General features: G+C 33.4%; 2 protein-coding genes across 2 annotated transcripts; one reads left to right on the forward strand and one right to left on the reverse strand.

Moving 5' to 3' along the window:
* Window positions 1–1355: 1355 nt before the first annotated feature.
* On the forward strand, window positions 1356–4367 carry LOC112020868 (SH3 domain-containing protein 3). The gene is made up of 4 exons (XM_065773251.1): window positions 1356–1606; window positions 1777–1899; window positions 3065–3184; window positions 4041–4367. The coding sequence occupies exons 1-4, from the start codon at window positions 1547–1549 to the stop codon at window positions 4158–4160; spliced, it is 423 nt and encodes a 140-aa protein (XP_065629323.1). The 5' UTR covers window positions 1356–1546; the 3' UTR covers window positions 4161–4367.
* Window positions 4368–8111: 3744 nt separating this feature from the next.
* Window positions 8112–15686, reverse strand: LOC112020859 (ABC transporter B family member 9). Its single transcript, XM_024053425.2, has 12 exons — window positions 15350–15686; window positions 13775–13829; window positions 13162–13337; window positions 12610–12831; window positions 12291–12529; window positions 11579–12104; window positions 11218–11491; window positions 10494–11133; window positions 10185–10413; window positions 9838–10104; window positions 9488–9751; window positions 8112–9235 (listed from the first exon to the last, which is right to left on the reverse strand). Exons 1-12 carry the CDS (start codon window positions 15608–15610, stop codon window positions 8588–8590), a joined length of 3801 nt encoding a protein of 1266 aa, XP_023909193.1. The 5' UTR covers window positions 15611–15686; the 3' UTR covers window positions 8112–8587.
* Between the last annotated feature and the right edge of the window lie 4031 nt (window positions 15687–19717).

Raw genomic sequence — 19717 nt, forward strand, 5'->3', positions numbered from 1 at the left:
GAGAGAAAGAACAGAATAATTAAGAAATATCACTCTCACATCAATTTTTTTTTTTTTTGAGAACCAACGATAGCACATCAATTATTTTAAACCAAGGTAAAATTGTATATGATCCAAATCCAAAGGACCAAACCAAAACCCATAATTGACATGACACAAAATCATGTCTATGGATGACAAAATTTATTTCCTCTGCACGTATTCTATGACCATCTCCAAAAATACTTGGCTTTTTTGTTTTTGTATTTTGTATATATATATATATATTTTTTTTTTTTGGTTTTTTGTTTTTGTTTTAGCACTCTCATGATTGCTTGTACCCTTATCTCTTTTATCTCTACTTCTTCATTATTGAAGCTTAAAACCACTTTATTAGGGGTGGAAAATACCTTTAAATCGTCTCGCCCCCAATTTGCCTTACTCTTCTCTGCTTTCATCTCTTATTAAGTTTAGTCATCAATCAATGTAAGATTTGGGTCCACAAATTCGATCAAACACCAATGGCGTGTTTGGATGGCATGATTTGATCACGTGGATTTGGATTTGAGTTATTAAAATTAAAATATCTTGTTTAGATAGTTTTAAAAGATTAAGGATTTGGATTTGAAAAATTCACTAAAGATTTCAAGGTTTTTGTAACCTAAAAGAAAGGTAAAAGATTTCAAGATTTAAAATCTTTGGATTTGAAATCAAAATGTTTCAAATCTATGAATTTAAAATCCAAATTCATGTTTTCAAACGCAACCCATATGTCCACTCAACAGCCCAATTTCATTGGATTCCTGTACCTCACCACCACAAAAACACTTCCCAACCCCCCTCAAAAAAAAAAAAAAGTGAAAATATCTCCTTCTTTAAAAAAAAAAATATTTTGGATTTATTGTTGATTTTATCCCTAAATTTTGTTAACAGTCAAGTTAGTTCATATTAATTTTAACTTTTACTGTGAATTTTCATTGATGGATGAAAACAAACTGACTGCAAATTGAAAATAACAAAAGACTAAATTGACTGCAACTAAAATATAAGCACTAAATTAATAATAACCCAAAATATGGAGAAATTATAGAGTCTTCTAGTCGATAAGTGATATAGTCCACCATTCTATTAAAAAACTTACACTTATTTAAAATTGTTGAGTCAGTAATTAATTTTTGTTTAAAATTTTTTTTAACTAACAATTTTAAATAAATAAAATTTTTTTAATAGAATGGTGGACCACGTCACTTGTCTACCTTATAAATTTTACAATTTCTTCAAAATATGGGACCAAAATGATATTTTGGGCAAATAAAAAATTGTCCTAAGGAGCAAACCCAGCGAAGCGATGACGAAAATCGCAGAACACAGCTCCTTTTTTTTTTTTTTTTGGTCTAAAGGAAAGTATATAAAACTAACTGAAAAAAGGAAAGGCAGGACAAAGCCTTAACTCTGTAAAAAAACAGTCTTCGGCTTTCAGCTAGAGAACAGGGAAGAGGGAGCAGCATAAGCATTTGTACTCAGCTCTCAGATCTTGACTCTTTGCTCCCTCCGATTCCAAAACGCAATGGACGCTCTGAGAAAACAAGCCAGTAAGCTCAGAGAACAAGTTGCCAAACAACAACAGGTTTTGTATATCTATACATATATTGAATTCACTTCAATTGTTTATTTCATGTATGTATCAGCATTTTTTTTTTTTTTTTTGAACTGAAAAATGGAAGAAACTCTTTTTGGTTCAAATGGGTGATTTTTTATTTGAATAATTGAGTTGGGTTTTTTTTCAAAATTTTGCAGGCTGTGATAAAGCAGTTTGGTGGAACTGGGTATGAGAGCTCTGATGTAATGGTCATCGATGAGGTCGAGTTGCAGAGACATCAACAACTAGAGAAACTCTACAGGTCCACTCGCAATGGAAGGGTACACAGATCTTTTTTTTTTTTTTTTTTAATATATATATATATATATATTTTGAAATTGAATTTGAGCTTGAAATTGTGTTTTTTGATAATTGGATATTATTGGGTCCTTTTGTTTGAGCTTTGTATAGTTTTTTTTTTTTTATTTTGGTAGCATTATGAAAGACATTGTNCCTCATGATATCTCAAAGCCAGAGAGGCAAACTGATGGTGTATAAAAGATGGCCCGTTGATTAAAGAGGTTGGGTTGATGACGTGCTTTGATAACTAATGCAGTGGCATAAAGGAGTTGAAATCTTTCTTTAAGGGCCTATTACTATATTATATGTTCTTCTAAGTATCATTTCCTATCCATTCCCTAATTGGTAATAAGCGATATTTCTTGAAATCCTCAATTTTGCCTTTTCAACAAGAGGGAAAGGAAAGGAAAAACCAACAAAATGACCACAAAAAAAAGCTATTGTGAGAACAATTAGAGTATTGCAATCCCAATCATTTTGGTAACCAATATATGAAAGACAACACCTATGTATTCTCATACCAAGATCAATCTTTCGGATGCCATTTTCTGAGAGGATGCCAAATCTAATTTCTATTTCCTTTTTTGAGGGACTTGTCAAAAAGGGGGGTTGGGTGCTAAAATCTTATTGGAGCTTTTAGATCTTTGTAATTCCATATCTTGGTTGTGATGTACATCTAGTATACTTCCTGTATACCAGGTGCAATCATTTTTCTTAATAGCAAAGTGTGTGCCAATCCATTTAATCCCTTGAAACTGTTTTTCTACTCATGGTGTGTAAGGGTGGCCTGCACCAGTGAGGAAGAGTGAGTTGATACAAGTCAAGAGAACCAAAAAAAAAAATGTAGAGAAGACAAATATTAACATTATTAGAAGTAGTAAAGTTTTAAAAAATTTTCATTTTGTATAGCAAGGAACTTGGATAGTGTAAAGTATGGACACATAACCAACACATCCTTATAAGAGAAATTAGGAGGGGACTCAACACTAACACAGGTTTGAATAGGGAATGGCTCTGCTCTATACTCCTGTATGTCATGTTATCAGAAAAACTTTTATTTGAAGTCATAGAAATTGATCTAGCAGCTTCTATGACTTTTAAGCCCTTCATCCTTGAACTGGCTCCTCAAATCCATGTTGTTGAATACATATTAGAGAGTCTATCACTAAATTTTTTATTTGCTTATTGCAGGTAACACATACTTTTAATGCTGAATCGGAGAAGGAACTGAGCTTGTCAGTAGGTGACTATGTTGTTGTGCGGAAGGTACTTTATCTTCTCCTTGACACATCTCTTAATTTTGTGACGTGTTTTACTTGCATATAGACAGCATCTGCTTAATGGATAAGTATATTGGGAGATGTTCTTTGTCCACTGCTCTTGTTGGAGCAGAAGGAAATACGCTGCATATGGTTTGCTAGCAGTTGACATGTCACTTATGGTGGGGTACTCTCCATGCATTCTCCTTGTTGCAGCTCTAGTATCTGGAACAGATAGAAAACCATTTCATTGTTCCATATATATATATATATATATGTATGTATATCATCTTAGAAAATAAGTTCTTGAAACATTTATAAGTGAGCTTAGTCAATGCATTTTAAACAATGAGTTGATCCTTCTTTGATATTGAGGGTTACATATTCTCTTAATGGTTCTGACCACTTCAACCTCATTTAATAGGTTTACTCTTACGATTTTTAATCATCCTCAACTGATTGTTGGTATCACATCATCCCTATATACTCTCTTGCCATCTCTATTTCCTTGCCATGAATTTATTTTTCTGAAACAGTGTCAACTCCAATACTTCAAGCTATTTAAGACTTTCTTATAAAATTTTGGAAAAACTGTGTTTAATGTTTTTATAATATTTCTAACATTGAAGTTTAAACATCTAACCACTAGTTTAGTTTCTTATTCTAGCCAACATCATTGCAACGGCCATGTATTGTCTTAAAGAAAACATACTCAAACTGTGAAGCTGACAGGGACCATGTTTTTGTTTAGATGCTTAAAAGAGAGAGAAGTGAAATTAATATATTTTGTATTTTTCTGTCTGGGTTTGACACGCTTTATAATTGCTTGTTCAGTAACTTTGAGACTTCACATGTTTATCCAGGTGAGTCCATCAGGATGGTCGGAAGGAGAATGCAGAGGTAATGCAGGATGGTTTCCATCAGCATACGTGGAGAAGCGCCAAAGGATTCCTACCGCTGATGTGGCTGGGGAAGTTTACTAAGCAGTACCCAGGTATTCAGCTGGTAGTTTAAGCTTGTCACCTGTCCAAATTGGAACAAGACTGTTTTGTATAAAATAGTAAAAAAGAGTACTACTGTATTGCTAGTTTCTATGCTCTTGGGTTTTTCAAATTGTTTTGTGCATGTTCTTTCATATTTATTTAAAGAGAATGGTCATGTCTGCGGATGGGAGGCTTCTCTTTTGTTTAGTACTGAAAACAAAATTGTGGGATGTGGCATTTAGCTGGTTGGCAGAGGAAATACATTAAATTACAACTAGAGCAATATAAATTAAAGGTCAACAAATATGATAACTAATCTATGGCCGAAAAAGAAACAACAATAAGTAGCAATCCCAGCCATATTTTTCGGGGGCATGGTTGTTCATTACTTCATTGTAAAGTTTTTATGTGCACATGGTGCTAGTACTACACCAAAAAACTGAGTGGATGTTATTAGTATTGGTCTTTTCTACTTAAAAAAAGGTGATAGTAGAGGTTACTAGTTAAAATCTCTCATATCTCATCTTCATGATGAAGCTGTGATTAGATACCAAAACTTAAAATTATTAAAGAAAAATGGTACAGTCAGTCCTCTTGTTGAGTAGATACTGTGAAAGCAATAGCCAACGTGATGAAGCTATAGCAATTGGGCGTGTCTCTCCTAAAACAAGCTGGAGTTTAGTCCTTTGACTAGTTAGGGGAAGTTTGGGAAAAACCAATAAATTAATTAAGGAAAAAGTTGATGAATGTCCTAAGGGCATTGATTTAGGAACAAATTTTAGAAATTTTTTAAGGGAAGAAAAAAAGTAATTGACTGATTAACAAATGCTTTAAGGGCACTTATTTACCGAAACCATTAATTAATTTGTTTTTTTTTTATTTAAACTACCCTACCATGTAGAAGAAAGCAATGCAATTGTAATGACCGATTAGCAAGGAGGGCGTCCCCAGTCCATTAGCCATAACGCAAATTTATTCCTGGTAGCACATTTCTTTGGCATACCTAATCTTGTTGCATGGTAATTAGTACAAGGATGTGAAGGCTAACACAACACTAGTCAATATATATATATATATATATATATAAATCAGAGGCTTTATGCATTTATGCGGAGTGCATGGACTCTTGTCATTTTGCGCTCTAATATTTTGTGGCAACCAAAAACTTTGTTTTCAGTTTGTATTTGGGCCCCAATTTATTTATATGTGGGATGTGTCATGATCCTACAAACTAGGCCTTGAACTTTGCCTGTAGTTCCTCCCGTTTCCCCATGTTTCCTACTAGTTCCCTATGTTTTCCTTACCCTCCCTTTCTCTTCCCTTAATTTTTCCAACCCCCTTACATGTTCACCTTCTCCTCCTTTTATAGTCTTTTCTTAGTGGAGGAGTTATCATTACTTTCCCACTTGACACACTTTCCCACATCTATCTGAATCTCTAAGAATCCTCATGACTTCAGAAGACTTCCTTGGAGCTTGTTCCAGACCCCAATTAGTGCTTGGTAGTGAACTCCCCAAAGTTATTTAACAATGTTTGATTTTGACCTCAAATGGCTGTTCCCCATCGATCTCTCCTTTGGCTAGCTTGTTGGTGTTGGGCCCAACCTGGCCTGAGCGTAACTCTATATTACCAAAGACTTGCCCATTTTGTTAGCAAGCTAATCCCATCTCCTCCCTGTTTGACTTTAGCCAAATGGACCAACCACATTGTAACGGGCCTTAGCCACATGGGCCTCTCTTTGTGTTGGGCTTTGGTGATATGGGCCATTCACGATTCAGGGGCTCGAGCCCTTTCATATTTCATTTAGCATTTTTAGCCTTTTTTTATTAAACTTTTTTTTTTAATTTTTTTTTAATACTGTTATCCAAAAGATCACATTAACTTTTTTTTTTTTTTTTTTTTTTAACTGTTATCTAAAAGATGGATTGTAATTCAAAATTAAATTAAAATCATACCAAACTTTATGAAATGCCTAAACCCGCTTATTACGTTACATATTACATATTATGACTTTAGCCATATGGACCAACCACATTGTAACAGGCCTTAGCCGCATGGGCCCCTCTTTGTGTTGGGCTTTGGTGACATGGGCCATTCATGGTTCAGGGGCCCAAGCCCTTTTGTATTTCATTTAGCATTTTTAACCTCTTTTTATTAAACTTTTTTTTTTTAATACTGTTATCCAAAAGGTCACATTAATTTTTTTTTTTTTTTAAACTGTTATCTAAAAGATGGATTATAATTCAAAATTAAATTAAAATCATACCAAACTTTATGAAAAGCTTAAACCCGCTTATTACGTTACATATTATGACCTAGACTTGGCCTTTACACATTAACTTTTTCCCACATTTTTCAAAATGTGGGTTAGCATCATAAAATAAGACACATTTTGAAAGACTCTCTCTGCAATCTTCCTGATATGACTCTTATTATTAAGTGCCACATCAATTTGTTCTTTCCTCTTCCTATTGCTGATGGTATTTTTGCAGAAAAATGGATTATTTCTACGCCATCTTCTTTTATATGGTAGAATCTATTAAAAATTAATAAATAAACAGTTTATACTATAGGAACAATAATTCCCTCAATTTGTTTTTTGTTTTAATTTCTAATGTAGAAGACTCTTGAAGCCAACAAATTATATGCCCAGTAGTCCACTCTCTTTCAAGGAATGTAAAAGATAATTAAACACTTTAATTAGCCAAAATAATTAAATAATTGTGAAATTCATTTAGGTATATATTCATATTCTTAATTATGTATATTCATAATAATTTTGGTTCTTTTTATTTCATTCCTCTTAATGATATGTATATTATAATTGAACATAAGATAGGACCGTAAAGAATAGTTAGAAATTATTTCAAAATAAAAGTATAAAGTTTCAGCACATCGTGCAGGACATCGACTAGTGTGTAATAACAATGCTGAATAGTTACTACTTAGTGATCAGTGTGTAATAACAATGTTGATTAGTTACTACTTAGTGACTTCACAACTACATGATTTAGAGGAAGGAAAAAAAAAGGTAATTATTTCTTGTTTTCTCTCTTTTGCATCACATGGGAACTTGAGATTGTTTGTTACTTTCTTCTTACTTCTTTATCTTATTTGATTAAGATCATCTAAACTCATTTCTTATTTCCAACTAAATTAGGTTGGATCCATGGATCATTTTAAAGCAATTGTGGCAATGAAATCATCTACAATTATGTCACTAGCATGTGCTAACTCATAAGAATGCTCTAGAAGAGTGACACATGACACAATATGAGAATGATACGTGGTACTATCTAGACCTGCCACGTGGCTTTAATAGAAAATTCTTCAGTTTTACTTGAGCAATAGACTAAAACATGGACTGCAATGTGTTTAAACAATGAATTGCGCTTATGAACTTTTAATCAATTGTCAATATCCTTTAATTAAATGAATCAACAGGAACTCCACATAAATTAAATGTTCATACTGATAAAAATAATGTGATCAATTTAATAAAACATGAAAAATGCTTAAAAACAGTTATACCCAATAAAAACAATGACAATTTATGGAATATAAGGTAGACCCTTCAATCAACTTAGACATCAAGAATGTGAAGGCCAACACAATACTTATTTGTAACAAATCTTATTAGTGATACTGATTACTTAGGGCTTGTTTGGGATGCACTTATAAGCTAGTTAGCCAGCTTATCACTTATTTTTCCTATACTATTTGCGGGTTTCACTTGAGTCACTTACTTATTTTATTTAACTTTAATATTATATGTATAGTATTTTCAACAAAAAGTTTCTAGCAAAAAGCTAAATAGTAAGTTTACAATGGAATGATTTACAAAAAAGAAAAAAAGAAAAAGAAAAAGAAAAAGAAAGTGAAAGTGAAAGGAGAACCATTATATATTGTTTTCACGAGTTTACAACTCAGTAGGCAGGGGCTGGGGAGCTATTATTCATTTAGGACACATTAGTATGTTGAATAACGTAGGAATATGAACAAGTGTTACTTAAAATAAGATATACAATTGTTTATAGTATCTGTAGAATATCATTGAGAATTAACCAATTGTGTCTCATATTATTTATATAAGATATCTATTTTCTCGATATGAGCTCTTCATAGGTATCAGGAATAGCAACTCTCACATCTTAGATAAGTATTTCTAAAATCACAGAAATCACTGGCCTTGGACCCTCAAGGCCTCAAAATCATACGCAAACACAACAATATAAAACTCTAATAACTCGAGCAACATATAGTTGCCAGTGGTGTCTTAAGCAGCTCTTTGTAACAGTTCACTTTGGTCACCAATTTTGATTTCTACCCCTACAGAGAGCACACACATTCTGAGCCAAGAGGCATGCCCAGAAACTGTTCTGTTATCCAGCAAAGCAAAAATGAGCTTATGATACTGCAGTTTTTCTTCACGTTGAAGAAGTCATATGAAGTGCTACCAAAGAGGCATAGACCCCATCAGTGATCTTCATCAGAATATCATGCCTTCCCTTCTCAGCAATCCCACCATTCTTCACCACTGCGATTATATCAGCTCCTTTGATAGTGCTTAGGCGGTGAGCAACAACAACAGTTGTTCTATTTACCATCACTCTATCCAAAGCATCTTGCACCACGCGTTCTGACTCTGCATCTAGTGCACTTGTGGCCTCATCGAGCAAAAGGAGTTTCGGGTTCTTTAGTATAGCTCTTGCAATGGCTATTCGTTGCTTTTGGCCCCCGGATAACTGTACTCCTCTTTCCCCTACAGAGGTGTCATAGCCTTCAGTCAGTGAGGATATGAAATTGTGTGCATTTGATGCTTTTGCAGCTGCAATAATCTCTTCCTCGGTAGCATTCCCATTGTTGCCATATGCTATGTTAGCACCGATGCTTTCATTGAATAGGACAGGTTCTTGACTGACCAATCCCATTTGTTGCCTCAACCAGCTTAGTCTGAACTTTCGGATATCAAATCCATCCAAAAATACACAACCTGAATCAGGATCATAAAATCTCTCTATAAGGCTGATTACTGTTGATTTCCCACTACCACTCTCTCCAACCAAAGCAACAGTCTGCAAAAAGAATTTCAAGTTAAGAAAAATTGATTAAATGTATAAAGAAAATAATTGATTGATACACATAAAAATCACACACAAGTGGAAGATCAGAAGGTTTAAGCTTAATATGCAATATGCTAACATCAAAGGTTGAAAATCTAATAGGTGGGGGTTTTGTTCTGGTAGATCATAGCTCCAAACATTACCAACGAAAGAAAGGAGAAAAAAATTAAACGAAGTCACAGAACAGAGTGGTAATGCCTATACCTTTCCAGAGGGGATGCTCAAAGACAAGTCTTTGAAAATTTGAATATCTGGACGTGTGGGATATTTAAAGCTGATATTTTGTAACTCAATATTCCCAGTTACAGAGGGCAATGTGATGCCCTCATTGCTACTTGAATCTATGCTAGGCTTGCTGTCAAGAATTTCAAATATTGAAGCTGCTGAATTCTTGGCTTTGGTGGTGTCTGGAGCCAAAGCACTTGACTGTGAAACCCCATTTGCTGCCATTGTCAAAGCAAAGAAAACCTGCACAAATTCATTAGTTTTATAACCAGAATAAAACCAATACTACACGGAGAAGAGAGGAAAGAAACAAATGGCTCGGACTATACCTTGAAAACTTCACCAAATGTTGCAGTTCCATTTTTCACAAAGATAGAACCGATGTAGAAACAAAATGCATTTGTAAGGAAGAGTACAGCAAAAGAGAAGCCAAAACCTAATCCACTTATGATTCCTACCCTAATTCCATGTTTTGTAGGGCCGTCACATTTCTCTTGGTACAAATCCATCACCTTCTGCTCAGAACAAAATGATGCAACAGTCCTAATGCTGCCGACGGCATCATTTGCCAATTGACTTGCTTCCTCATACATCACCTGAAAAATGGTTGCAACATCATTAGTACATCCAACATATATCCCTTCATAGAATGTGGACAATTGAAGAGAAGCCTGACCTTGGCATCTGCACTGAACCCCTTCATAAATTTCATCTGAACGTATCCTTGCACAAACAAGATGGGCATCACAGATAGAATTATCAAAGCCAATTTCCAGTTAGCTGTAAATGCTATGATTAGTCCAGCCATGACTGTTGCTATATTCTGAACAATTAAGGCCAAGGCATCACCAAGAAGACTCCGGATAGTGGAAGCATCAGTAGACAACCTTGCACTAACTGCGCCACTGATAAGTGTAAAAAAGATCAAATGGTTAGAACATGAAAAATATGGTAGCACTTAAGAATTACCACTCATTCAACACACCTTGAATGTGCAGGTTCATCAAACCAACTTATTTGTTGGTGCACGACCTTTTCAAATGTCAAGGAACGAATTCTTTCTATCAACTTTCCACCCGCAACTCCAAAGAAGTAACTCTGCCCTGGGAGAGCTATCAGAGAAGCGCAACCCAAACCCACATACACAAGTGCCCAAAATCGAGAATCTTTTTCTAATTGTTTTGGAGGTTTAAAGAACATATTAATGGATGATGATAGTAACAGACCAAAGATGGGGAAAATTACACCCTGTACGCCTGCAGCAATTGATCCTATTATCAACGCTGGAAGCTCAGGCTTGTTCATGTATGCCAACCGTTTAATGGACACCTCTTTAGGCTTCTTAGTAACCATCTCATTTTCTGAACCCTCCTCCCCATTTTCTTCATCGTCATAGACACTAAATGGGCCAGGGACAACATAGCTAAGTGAAAAAGGCTTGTTAAGTGATGAACCTCTACTTAAGGATCTTCCCATAGAGGATCTCTGGCTGCCAGAACGGACCATGGTCTTATCAATATCATTGTCAGAGGTCTGGGCGTCTTCCGCTTGAGCAGCTCCTTCTTGCAGGCGAACTAGTTGGGAGTAAGCCCCTTCTGGATCTCTTGTCAATGCCTCGTGTGTTCCTAGAATTCAGTTTTTTTCATGACAATTAAAATTTGGTATGGAAGTTTGGAAATTTGGGAAGGAAATTGCAGGTTGAGTTTTACCTCTCTCGACAATTTTCCCTTCTTGCACCACTGCTATAATGTCAGCATTCCTAATAGTTGTCAAACGATGTGCAACAACCACAGTCGTTCGATTTGACATGATGTTTACTAGTGCTTCTTGAACTATGCGTTCAGACTCAGCATCTAGTGCGCTTGTTGCTTCATCAAGGAGGAGGATTTTTGGGTTCTTCAGAATGGCCCTTGCAATAGCAATTCTTTGCTTTTGTCCACCAGAGAGCTGAGATCCATGCTCCCCTGCCATTGTGTCAAGTCCCTGTAAACAGATGGATAGACTCGAGTCTTATTCTTAAACTAATCTTTATAAAATAGAGCAGCACAAAAAATAAAGGTCTATGATTACATTGGGTAGCTTGTCTATGAATTTTGCTGCATTAGCAAGCTTAATTGCTTTTCTGATCTCCTCTATTGTCGCATTTTCTTTCCCATATGCTATGTTTTCCTTTATGGTAGTTGCAAACAGAATAGGTTCTTGACTAACCAGACCGATCTTCTCCCTTATCCATTTAAGCTGCAACTGCTTCAAATTTACACCATCTATAAGTACTTCACCAGCTTCGGGATCATAAAATCTTTCAATGAGGCTGATCACTGTAGACTTCCCACTTCCACTTTGGCCAACTAGAGCAGCAGTCATGCCACTTGGAACGTGAAATGAGAATCCGGAGAAGATCTGTACATCTGGCCTTGCAGGGTATCTGAAGTACACATCTTTGAGTTCAATTTCACCTCTTATGTTATCCAATACATCCCCACTAGTGTCAGAAGCATCAATATTGGGTTTTCGCTTAATTGTTTCAAACATTTTATATGCTGCAGCCTGCCCTGATGCAAATGCATTCAGACTAGGGGATGTCTGGCCCAAAGACCTAGTCAAGGAGATCATAGACAAATATATGGGAATCAGTGAAATTAGAAGCAAGATAATCAATTTGGATTGTCAAAATTAATAATGATATGTGTCATAAGCGTGCATGGCAAAAGTCATAAACATTATATGTGATGCAAATGAACTATCAAGCCAATTATTTTATCAAATGTGATACTCTACTTACATTCCACCAGTCATGAGCGCCATAATTACGTTGAGGACTTGTCCTCCAGAGTATCCCTTTTCAATAATCAGTTTGGATCCATACCATACAGCAAGTCCATAACTGCCAAACATAATGAGGAAAAGTATACCAATTCCTAATCCTGAGACCAGCCCTTGTCTAATTGTAGAATCGCAGGCAATTCTTATCTTGCTGTTATACTTTTCTACTGCTCTCTTCTCCCCAGTGAAAGAAGCAACCTTGCACAGTTAAAAATTGAATTAAGAAATTTGACATTTTGGAAAGGTATTTATAGTAGATGCTTATATCAATTCCTTACTGTTCTTATGGATCCAAGTATTTGTTCTGCTAAGCCGCCAGCTTCTGCATAAACAACTTGGCCACGGGTTGACATTCTTGACATCATGAGTGACATAATTCCACCAATAAGGATAATAAGAGGTATACAAGAAAGCAAAACTAATGCAAGGAGCCATCCTCTAGCAAAGGCAATCACAAAGCCACCGAGAAAAGTAGATACAAGTTGTATGAATTTTCCAACCTGTCAATAGACTAATTGTTAATGATGCTTCAAATCCTAGAACAAATATGAAGTTAAGATAAAGTAGAGAAAAATGAGGTTAAAAAAAAGCTGCAAGCATCGTATTTGAGTGAGACTATCCCATTTAGGAGAAGGTATTTCGTGTATAGGATAGATGTATCCTCCCTTTCACAATGTGTAGATCCCAAATGGTGGGGGTTCACACAATGTAAGGTGGATGATACATATATTTGATACACAAAATAATTATTGCATATTTAGGCATATAAATAAGGACTTCTTTATGGAAATGGTTCGTTATGCAAAGGTTCTTCAATCAAGGAGGTTTACCTTTTCACCTATGGCATTTTGAATGAGAACGGTATCCCCAGACATCCTCTCAATGACCTCTCCAGTATTTGTTTCAATGTCAAAGAATTCAATGTCTTGTCTTAGTATCGTTTTCAAGTACAAACTACGTATACGGGCAGACTGCCTCTCTCCCGTTACTATCCAGTTCGATACCTCTACAACATATGGCACAAAGTGATAATCAATTAAAATGACTCATATAATTATCACCAATTAAATCCAAGGGCTAAATCTAGTTGAATGCAAGCCATTATTAGGGGATCCTTAGCCAACATGTGCTCCTTTTACATGACAGAAACTTCTCAATATATATGAAACACTTATATTTGAATTATAAGCTTTTTATGCACATGTTCTTGGCTCTAGTGAAGCACTCTATCATGCACCAACCTTGAAGGATTCTTGTACCGATTGCATATTCTGTTGTTTTGAAATGAAAGTAACTCATTTATCATGTACGCATGTGTGTGTGTGTGTGTGTTATCTCCACAAGGCCAGTTGACTCAATGAGCAATGACCATATAGAGAAAATATAACAGAAAGAAAAAACATGCAACCGTGCGAGAAAGAATTGGCAACATTCTGCTCTTACGTAGAAGTGCAGCGATTCCTGCACCAATTGCCAAGTACACGAAGTCTAATGCCACCTGAAAATCAAACAGGCACATACTAGTAAGTCAACAAATTTTCCGGTAGTGGAAAAGGGACCTTCATCTCCAATAAAGCACAAAAGAGAGATTATAAAAAAAAAAAAAAAAAAAATGATGATTTGTTCCCTAGTACGTTTCTTCTACAGCATCTCAATTTGTAACCCACCCCAGCCCCCAAAAATACCCATGTCATATATACCAACACATTGTCACTTTTGCAATTGAATTGTGCCATGTAGCTTCCAACATGGCCGTAAACTTCTTGAAATCTCCATTTTTTAAAAATTAAAAAATGAATCTAGACCTATCCAATTACAACTTAATTATTTTTCTAATTTATTATTCACTAGTATGTAGCCTCGTGCATGTGCACAAGTTCAATTAAAAAAATTACCATTAAAAGATTCAAATTAAACTTTTTTTTTTGAGAAGAGGTTCAAATTATACATATTATTAGCTTACACTTTTTTAAACCATACATTTCTAAAATATGCATGTAATGGTTTTTCATTATATATATATATATATATATATGATTTAGAATTTAATTGGTTTTGAACTCTTCGATTTTTGCAACCAATAATTCACTTGCTATAAAAATTAAAAACTTAAATAGACACAAGATAAAAAATTGGATTTCAATTGAAATCTAATTGAAAATCTAATTGGACTTCAAAAAATTGGACTTCTGTTGGCACTAAATTAAATATTAAATGGGACATGTGGTGCAAAATTGAGAATCCAATTAAAATTTAATTGGATTTTCTTTAAACTTTAGCTATTAATATATATATATATATATATGCACACACACACACACACACTATGATCCAAATCCCTTAAAAGTTATAATATTTGTCATTAATGGTATATTTTGCATTTACTTAATTCTTGGAGTATTACATACAATCAAGGTTGTCAAAATCGGGATCTTAGGAAAAATTAGTGAGAATGATTTGTAGATCCAATTGTAGGATCAAATCTAGTAATGATTAATAGACAAAATGTAACCTATATTTTTAATAAAAATATTTTTCTAATTTGATTTATTTATTTTTGCATTTGCAAAGGCTATTTCAACATTTTTTTTTCTTTCAATATGTGTAACCCCCCAAAAAAATGCTAGATAATAAACTCCCCAGATCACACTACAATATACATCAATATTTGTGAAAGTTTGAATGCCAAAAATAAAAAAAGTTGTAACATTAAAAAGAGAAAAAGGAGTACCAAATATTGCAGTATTGCACCAACACAATTAATACAAACTCAGCCATTTCATCAAATATACAAGGATGTTTCAAGCCTTCTAGATTAGCAAAAAATTTCCTTTCATCCTATAAAATTTTTTTTTAATAAAACATTTCATCTATATCATATTTGTTTCATGTTCAGCTAGAGATATCAATACCCAAAACAATAACCAAAAATAGATCTAACAACCACGCATGCATGCAAAACCAAGAAACAAAAGTAAAAAAGACCTACAAGACATTGCAAAAAACAAAAATGCATACCTTAGCCACTACATCAACGACCTTGGATGGGTCGCTGGAGCCAAACGAGTTGATCAGCTTCGCAAATATGATCGTCATGAGTGGCTGCGCTAACCCATTGCCCACAGCACCTATTGTGCCCATGGTCATGAAGAACAGGTCGAATTTGTCGGCGAAAGTGAACAGCTTATAGAATGGAACCCTCTGCTTCTCAATTTTCGCAGCCATGTCTTCTGATTCTTTTCCTCCATTTCCATCACCACCTCCTTCCTTGATCGCCATTTGTGTTTTTTGTTTCTCTCTGTCTCTTGGCTTTAAACCAAAAAGCAATGGTGTTGCTTTTTTTTTTTTTTTTTTTTTTAAATTTTATTTTATGAAGAGAATTAAAAATAAACATTCATGCATATATATAATGAAACAAAGAAACCTATATATAGGTTTTGGTTTTGTTAATGCGCGTTTTACACGTTCTTGTTACAAACAAATTAACATAAACGAAATGCAGGAAGGAAATATGTAATTGAAATGTCCCTATGGCCTGTTTTGTCGCCACAAACATAGTGCATGAATTCAAAATCCCTGTTGGGAAACTTATATATAGCATTCTTTAATTTGTATGAAAGAAAATGCTAAAGCTACAAAACTGTATGTCTTACAAAATATTTTACAAACTTTACGATTAGTGGGAATTTGGTGAGTATAGGAATGTTTTTAATCCATACATACATCAACCCTTCGTATCACCAATCCGTTGATGAATTTTTAACATCCATGTTATCTCTATATAATTCTATATATTAATAGACAAAACTTAGAGAAAATTCGATTAGATTCTATAACTGAAGTCTAATTTTGCACCATATATCCTAAATTATTTATTTTTAGAGAAAGTTTTATTTCCTAACTTTGGAATCAAATGTGGGACCATATCATAAATATCTATCAAAGTGAGTTATTTAGTACAAAAATCAGAGTCTAGAATTAATAAACATAAATAAATAAAAAAATTCTCAAAAAAAAAAATATAAAAAAAATTAAAAAATTGACAATTTACATTTTCTACTTAATAATATTCTTACAAAACTTTTTAAAGAGTTAAAAAAAATATATATATATATAAGAATGACTATCAATAATATTTAAATTATAAATGTAAGAATTATACTATGTGTATATCTTTTAAGTATATTTATGCATATGCACAGAATTATAAGCTAGTTTCTATAATAGGCTTATTTTAGAAAGAAAAATTATTAGCTACTTCCAAAGAAGAGTAAAGCGGTGCTCTCTCTCTCTCTCTCATTTATAGTGGGTTTTGCAAATTAAATTTATGATGGGTCAGTGATGAGGGAACACCACGTCGCTTAATAAATTTCCCTTCTAGAAGCTTTTCATATTATTACTAATTAAAAAAAAAAAAAAAGTTAGAAAGCCAAACTGGAGTATCACTGTCACCACAAAAAATCCCATGCAGATAAGTCTGGTTAGAACTTAGAAATAGCACTATCCAAAGTAACTTTTGCAGCAAGTATCGACCTCTAATGCGAGGGATTTAAATCATTGGACGTAAAGAGTAGAATTAGTAAGGGCTTTCTATATTTAAACCCTCCAATATTGTGTCAGGTAGATTTTTGTAAATAAATAAAAAATAAAGATTAATATTATTATTATCTAATATAATTAGAAAATCTAAAATCCCGTCGTCAAAGAACTTTGAATGATACTAGCAAATTTTCTAAAATTTTCTTTGTTTCACCGCTGTTTTGAGATTTGACCGCAAGACAACTTGGCACAATTTAGGGATCTTTTTGTTCTTGATCTATGTTGAGTATAAACATTTTTACCGTGATAAGTGTTATGTTTACAACATTTTATCATAAGTGATAAATTATTATTAGTTTTAATTTAAATTCACAAATTAAATTAATTTTTTACCCACCCATAATAACCCATAATAACCTACCATTTAGAATTTGTTGTGAAAATATTGTAAACATAAAATTTTTCTTTGACCATCTAAGAAAATGCTTGGAATTAATTAGTTCCGCTATTAAAGTCCAGCTATATCATATAAACTTCAATTTTATTATTATTATTATTATTATTACTATTAATTTTGACATATTGACATTGATATAGGGGAAAAAAATAGAAGAAGAGAGATTATTGGCCAATGAATGAGGAAGAATGTTGTAGACATGTGATTTCTCTCTCCTTTTTTATTTACTAGATGCACTCAAGTGACAAGACAATCACACAAGCACAATGAACACACAAACTTGAAAATTATTTGATTTATCAGCCTTAGTAGACTAGATCCTATTTTTTTGCAAAAAAGTTGTAATGTACCAACTATATATTCTGGACCAGGGCCGGCCCAAGCATTTCGGAGGCCTAAGGCAAAATCTTTAAATTGATTCTTTATATTATCACTTTAATAATATTTAACTAGCATTTTATATAATAATTTTTTTTAAAATCCATTTTTTTATACTTTTTAATATGATTTTTTTTTTGTGTGTGGAGAAAATGCTAAAGTTATAACAAATTTTTACTATAAACCGATATTGTAATGAATGTGATTAATGACATGAGGATTACAAAAATACTAGAAATATTATAAAATTTATAACATGAGAATTATAAAGATATATCACAAATCATAAATATTCATTCAAAAATGCATTCAGTAGTTTGTTGAAATCCATCTATCATATTTATTATCACTTCAAATTATAAAAGTTATGGAGACCATCACACACCCTTGGTGCAGTGATCACTCCACAAGTATAAGTTCTTGTGGGATGTGGGGGGGGGGGGAAATGACCGAGATTTGAGTCTCTAGAAGAGAATTTCGCATATATATATATATATATACACACTTAGTAACATTTTCCTATTTGAATTACTTGTGATTAGTAATACGTCTATTTGTAAGACCTATTTATTTAAATTTGTCTTATCTCTATATTTAACATTACTTAACTCTTTGAACCTTCTTAATAATGAAAAAAGATGTAAACTAAAATGTTTTAATATCTTCCAAAAATATTTATATATAAAAATTAAAAAAATTTGCCCCCAAATTTGGGGCCTTCTCTAGCAAGGGGGCCTCTGGACCTACGTCCTTTATGTGTAGTGCTTCTCGGGCATTACTTGACTACTGTGTAGTGCCCACTATTCCTGATTGCTGTTCTACTGTTATATATGATAGAATGACTACTAGCTAGACTAGAGTACTAATAGACTGTGCTAGAAATACTAATGATATTGTTGTTGGAATTCACTCATTGGATGTCTCTCATTATGATTTATCATTTAGGTATAGATAGTTACTTGTGTACTGTCAGTGGGTCGTTACTCGTTACTGTTTTGTTTAAGTGTGATATATTTTGAATGCTAGGAACAAGTTCTAACCGAAAGCCATTGCTGATGGGGCCTTAGCTTTACTGACAGAATATCAGAGACTTATAGAAGCACAGGCCAGCTCTTATTGAGTTTTCATTCTTCAGTTTTGTATTGTTGTTTTTTTTTTTTCTTTTCCTTTTATAATCCCTGCTAAGCCCCACGGACGGCTTTGTTGTCTGGGATTGCATTTCACATTGGTAATATGCCTCCAGTGTTCCTAATTTTCTTTAATGTACTCTCAGTTTCAAGCAATAAAGCTCTATCGTTTCTTTTCAAAAAAAAAAAAAAGTGTGATATATTAAGATTTGATATCTATCTTATTGTGGTTGAGATTTATCCTAACTTTATGTGTTTAATGTGTGTTAGTGTTTCTGTGTTTATCAATTTATTCTTTTATTCTTTTGGTTTTTTTCTTCTAGATTTTGTAATTGATATGTTTTAGGTTTATAATGTTAATTATTGATTGTTGATTTGTAATGCTTTACACTTTGTCTGGGAGTTCTTAAATGAATGGAATGAGTAAATCATAAAGAGATAGAAAAGAATGGAATGAAATTGAATGTATTTAAGAGAAATGAATGAAAAGGAAAGGAATGTAACAAAATTAATAAATCTTGTTTAGATGTTTTAAAACAAAGGAATGAAAGGTAAGTAACTTTGTTTGGGAATAACATAGAGAAAAAATAATAAAATTGTTTTATGATAATATATTACTATTATATATTGATTAAAACAATGCAAACCCAAGTGTAGACTATTCACAAGTAATAATATCTCGGTGAGTCCAAGGTCGATTCACATGGAATGATTGACAGTAATGTAAAAACCTCTATTATTAACAACAAAATAAAAATAGATGTTTGTTTGTTTTTCCAACAAAAAATGGAGCAAGATAATATTGAAATTACAATTGAAAACAGCATAATAAATTTGAAAGAAATTAATGGAGAAAAACACTAGGGATTCAAAGATCCACATAAT

The sequence above is a fragment of the Quercus suber genome, unplaced genomic scaffold (genome assembly GCF_002906115.3).
Source record: "Quercus suber isolate HL8 unplaced genomic scaffold, Cork oak 2.0 scaffold_71, whole genome shotgun sequence".
Classification (NCBI taxonomy): domain Eukaryota; kingdom Viridiplantae; phylum Streptophyta; class Magnoliopsida; order Fagales; family Fagaceae; genus Quercus; species Quercus suber.